This window comes from Hippocampus comes, unplaced genomic scaffold (assembly GCF_001891065.2).
Source record: "Hippocampus comes isolate QL1 unplaced genomic scaffold, H_comes_QL1_v1.1 scaffold37, whole genome shotgun sequence".
NCBI lineage: Eukaryota > Metazoa > Chordata > Actinopteri > Syngnathiformes > Syngnathidae > Hippocampus > Hippocampus comes.
In genome coordinates this window covers 1,751,616-1,757,095 of record NW_017805535.1, presented here as the reverse complement: position 1 = coordinate 1,757,095, position 5,480 = coordinate 1,751,616, and the positions used below count along the sequence as shown (strand labels likewise).

General features: G+C 39.3%; 1 protein-coding gene across 1 annotated transcript in view; it reads right to left on the bottom strand.

The window, feature by feature from the left end:
- Positions 1–5,480, bottom strand: part of ckap5 (cytoskeleton associated protein 5) — a 40,366-nt gene that overhangs the window by 29,976 nt on the left and 4,910 nt on the right. The window contains exons 4-11 of the mRNA XM_019878156.1: positions 5,044–5,250; positions 4,684–4,855; positions 4,467–4,593; positions 3,008–3,108; positions 2,781–2,894; positions 2,251–2,355; positions 1,578–1,667; positions 517–681 (exon numbers count right to left, since the gene is read on the bottom strand). Of these exons, the coding sequence (XP_019733715.1) occupies positions 517–681; positions 1,578–1,667; positions 2,251–2,355; positions 2,781–2,894; positions 3,008–3,108; positions 4,467–4,593; positions 4,684–4,855; positions 5,044–5,250 (1,081 nt within the window). The remainder of the gene's footprint in view (positions 1–516; positions 682–1,577; positions 1,668–2,250; positions 2,356–2,780; positions 2,895–3,007; positions 3,109–4,466; positions 4,594–4,683; positions 4,856–5,043; positions 5,251–5,480) is intronic.

Genomic DNA, 5,480 nt, shown 5'->3' with positions numbered 1-5,480 from the left:
GAATGACATCGTCACACACTGTACACAGAGCTTTACCGGCGACATCGAGCTTTTTCACGAAATCCGACACAAGCACAATGGTTCTTCTTTACTGTTTCCTACTGGGGACACCGTCAGCTTTCTATCCAACCAGCCCCATCGAAACGTGTTTTTCAGATCCGCATCCATCTGACGCACTTTAGCTTCGTCGCGAGTCTCGATAACATTCGGCATTCGCGAGAAAGGGGTTTAGGAAGGCGAACACGGATTGGTTTTGATTTGCATTTGCCGAAATAGCGACCAATCACAACAAGTAAGACACCATACACGTCCAATCGCAGGGCTGTTTACAATCGGAAGATGGAAAGACTGATCGGGTGAGCTCGTGAAAACTCGACAATAAGGTACCTGACCCCCCCTAAAATTTTCTCAACGGATTTAGACGATTCACAAAAATGATCAATTTAAGAAATAAAACGGCGGATTTCCGCGTATCCGCGGAAAATTGCCATCCCTGTATAATGTGAAAGCGTGTACCTTTACGAGGGCAGCACAGAAGGGTTTGAGTACACTCTTGGGCAGTGTAGCCTGAGTGCAGTGTCTAAAGGAGCGGGCCAAAAACAAAGAGGCTTGCTGCTTTATAGAAGGGTTTTTATTATCCATCACGGCCAGGACGTCATCCGACAGACTTTGCAGAGTAGTCTAGGGGAGAGAGTTACATATTACATGAGGTTGTGTGCAAAAAAAAAAAAAGAAAAATCCAACAATAAATCAAAACCAAATATCCATTTCACCATAAAGACACATGGGAGATTAAGTGCTCCACAAATTCTCATTAACACTTAAATTGGCTGTGAGCGTGAGTATTTACAACAGCAGCAGTGTGGAGTCAAATCAACGCAAGTTATCCAAGCGAAGTTTTCTTTCCCCACTTCAGAATAACTCTTCATGCCTTATTTGGTTAAAATGAGTACAACTGGTAAGCACTAATACATGCAAAAGTACTATATGCAGGGTTAAGACTATATTTCAATTTTTAATGATAGTTAGGGACAAACTTCACAAAGTTTCAAACGTCCCATGTTGTCCAAAGTTGCTACATTTCATACATGATGTACATCAGCCCTTAACAGTCCCGAATAACACCACATTAGTGTTTTGTTGGTTCTGCTATCTCGATTACATCACTTCAGTAAATTAGTTTAAGAATATTACCGGTAATTTATTTTGAGACCCTTTATAAAAATAAAATTGTAAATGCCTTTTAATAATTCAGGGTCTGCAGGAACCTATACAATACGGGGGGTCCTTTGGGGAAGACTTTAAACATAAACCATTCTTCTGAAAACTCCCAAGTTCATGAGCCATTCTGAAACACTAATCACTCAACATAAATATATCTACTACTCAATAAACTCGATTGCCAAAGAAATTTAACAAGGGTCACAAGTAGCAGAATTGCAAACAAGTGCTGTTTTTTGTGCCTTCTACTGTACTCTCTGCACAAGTTTTTTATGAAATACTTTTTTTTGAACTACTACTTTGTTTTTTATCAGGTAATTAGACATGTTCTGTGCTTAGAATTTGTGTATACTTACAGTAAGAAAAATGGCATCAATGGCTTCTTGCAGGGCTTGGACAACCTGAAGCTTCTTCTCTTTGAACTTTTCCAGAATAGTTGGAACAACCTGAGGAAGGGGGGCGGGGAGAATTGCATCTCTTATTCTGGGATAAATAAAAATTTCAATTAAATGCACCCGATTCTTGCTGTTATTTTTTTTTTAATTGTAGAGTTCACCATTGAAAACATTCTGATGTAGTTCTCATTTAGTTGGATGATTGTCATACAGAGAACTAAAATAAAAATTCTGACTTGGACGGTGAGGTCATCATGGGTATATAGTTTAATACACACACACACACACACACACACACACACATACATACATATATATATATACATATATATATACATATAATATTTAAGATTAAACATGAGATGAGTTAATTCTAATTAACACACACATATACATACATACATACATAGTTTAACATAAATCTGGTAAGAAAATACACATTCTAGTAGAGTGACATTACTAATAAAGAAAGGCAACAAAAAAGAAAGGAAAAAAGAAAATGACTCCATGGGATGAATAGAAAAATGTACGGTGGTCTTTTCATATAAACAGACAATTGCAAGTATATAATTGCATGTGCTGAGAGGGGTTCCCAAAATAGTTGCTTGAAAAGTTAATTATTCTTACAACTTACCTGTCCTGCATATGTTCCAAATTTCTTCCTGAGACCAGAGGCCAGTCCGGCCAGACATTTAGCTGCCATTGAAACCAGCATGACATTGGCATCTTTCCCCACAACCTAAGACATATCAGACAGTACTGTAACTATCATACATACTCCAGTGTCATAAAACCACCAGCGAGGCTGAAGCGTACCATTGAAGTTCATCCTTTTTTTGTGACTAACCACACAATAATAATCCAGTTCTTTATCAAATATCTAGTTTCATGACAAAGGAGCACACCGGTGTGTATAACTGCCTGAGATCAATCATAAATTGAGCGCATGCATTTTACCTCCAACCAAAAGGATTTATTTTGTTTGTCTGGAAAATTTTGATTATGCATCTGTGATTTAGCCACTGTTTCTACAATGAGCCACAGTTGGTGGGGGGGGGGGCATTTAAAGTGACTGGTAATCACCAGGCTGACTCATGCATGGGCTTAGTAGCTTACTGCACAGCCCCAGCAACACACTGGGCAATTGACTTGATGACCAAGTACCTTCTTGAGCGCTCTAGCGAGATCTCCATAATCCCCGCTCTCCAGTTTTGGATTCTTTGACAGAGATTCAACAGCTTCCAGAGCTTCTTTCCTCTCTTGCCACTTTTTAGCTTCCTGCAAAAACAGAAATTGAGGTTCCCAATTAAAATTTTGTTCAACAATTCATGTGACTACTAACTCTTGGGGAGTATGTGACCACCGCACACACTTGAACTTATTACACTTACAATTTTATCATAAAAGTCTTTGGGCAACTGGGAAAGAATATCCACAGCTTCCATTAGCTCATAAGGATCCACTGCCACCACCGTGTCCTCTTCTTCCTCTCCTGCAGAAGGCAGGTAGGTTAGAGTGGGAAAACCGCATCAGATGGGTTGACCAAAAAAAAAATAAAAAAATTATGTAAAACAATATTGTGTTTAAAACACACCTTTGGATTTATTCCTTGCAAAAAAAATAAAAAATAGCACAGTACCACATACAGCATTTTTGTAGCATGTTTCCTGAGAGGCTTAATTGAATGACACTTTAAACATCTGTAAATATTTGATTAAAGTTGAATTAATTTGATTTTTAACAATTTCACCTCCATTTTGGTACATTGGCACACTAACAATAAAACTAACCCCCCCACCTCAAAGTCAGTGAAAATGACTGCATAGTCCAATGCAGATGTAGCAAAAATGCCTATGGGTGCTTCTCAGACTGTGTGGTCCAGCCGGATGTCCAAATGTTGACCGACTTCAAGTTAATTTCCCTTTCTTTTGCAATCAATCACCAGATTTCACTGCTTACATTACAGAGATGTGTTCTTTTGTTTATGTGGTCATGTATTTTCTATGGTGAAAAACAGCCATCGCGACCACTTCGTCTCCATGGCATACCAACAACATGTAATTAAGAGCCCTTTATGTCCTTAAAATGAGTTCAAAGCAGTTTCAAAAACAGTTGATACCAATAAACTAACAGAATATCAATGAAATACAACACCGTTTAATTGAGTTCCCCCTGTCCACAATGTTATCACAAACCCTACTTTGTGGATTTTCGGCTTTTGCCGGGGGTTCTGGTCACCATAAACCGCGATAAGTGAGGGATCACTGTATTTCATTTTTACCTGATTTTGAATAAGTATATTTTTGGGCTCTCATGTCACACTACTGGACCATACATTCTGAGAACCAACAGTATCCCCAAGTGCCAATATGAATGTGATGATGATTTAGGCCAGGGGTGCCCAATACGTCAATCGCGATTGACCGTGAGCCAGCGGACTGGTCCCAAGTCGACCGCAGGGAGTGGGAGGAGTAAATCTAAGATTTGTGTGTCTGTGTGTTTCGGTTTCTTTCATGTTAGGGGCCGTTCCGGCAGTTGCTCATCATGGCGTTTGTGCGCGCGTGTGCATAGTTGGGCGCCAGCGTGCGTGCCTATATGCTTGCACGTGCACGATCGTGTCAATCACGGGAGGTTGGTCACTTCAAAAGTCAATCTTCGGTCAAAAAAGTTTGGCCACCCCTGATTTAGGCCATAGCAAAAACCTACAAAGTAAAATTATTGTAGGAATGGAAATTTTGAGCAATATTGAATTAACTGAGCTCCATTATTAAATAAAAATGAATACAATTCACCGAGCGTTCATTAACTATACATTTTTTTTGTTTGTTTGTTTGTTTTTGCTTTTAATACCAGACTCTTCTCCTTGTGCTTGTTGCTGTTGAAACTTGGCCTTCAGGTCTTGCTGGGAGCGCAGGAACCTGCTTTGCTTAGGTGGGCTTGTCGGCAACTTCACCCATTCTTCTTCAAGTTCCTTCAGCTGCAGAGGAGGCACAATAATTGTGTTATTTGATGCACTTGTTGACGTTCTTTCAGTAAGTATATGTTTCCAGAGATGAGCATGTCCTACCAGGACAGAGTTGATATTTTGCAGTGAAGGTTTCAAAGCATCTCGGATCCATTTGTAGATTTCTACAGCAAGCATCTTTGCCTCATCTCTTACGGCCTTCTCTCTGGACTCAAACTGCTTAGGTAATACCTTCACTACTGGCTTCAAAGTCACAATTTTGGATCCAAACTCACTAAAAAATGAAAACCATTGGAAAATAATCCATGTTTGCAAACTGTCTGAATTGTACATTTATGTTTCAAATGGATATTGCTATGGCAGGCACATTCTGAGAAGATACAAGCTTGTTCAATTTACCTTCTTCACAAATATTGAGAGTAATAAATTACATTCCATGACTTTCTCTCTGGGGGCACTGACCTGAGAGCCTTCCTGAGAGTCTCAATACAAGCCACAACGATCTTGGGGTTCTTGTTGTCCAAACCCTTCAGAAGCTCATCCTGTACCACCTCAGCTTTTTCCATTTCGATGTACATCAGACAGATGTCTGTGCCCAGTTCCTTTGCACGGGCCTTTGGCTGGTTAAACACTTTGGTCACCACCCCCGACACCACGTCACCTGCTGTCCTGCAAAAATGAAAATTGTCCCATGTCAACACGTGTATGGCCTAAACACAAAAATATATGATTAAGAATAGTGCAGCGAAATCTGGTTATTAGATAGATAGATAGATAGATAGATAGATAGATAGATAGATAGATAGATAGATAGATAGATAGATAGATAGATAGATAGATAGATAGATAGATAGATAGATAGATAGATAGATAGATAGATAGATAGATAGATAGATAGA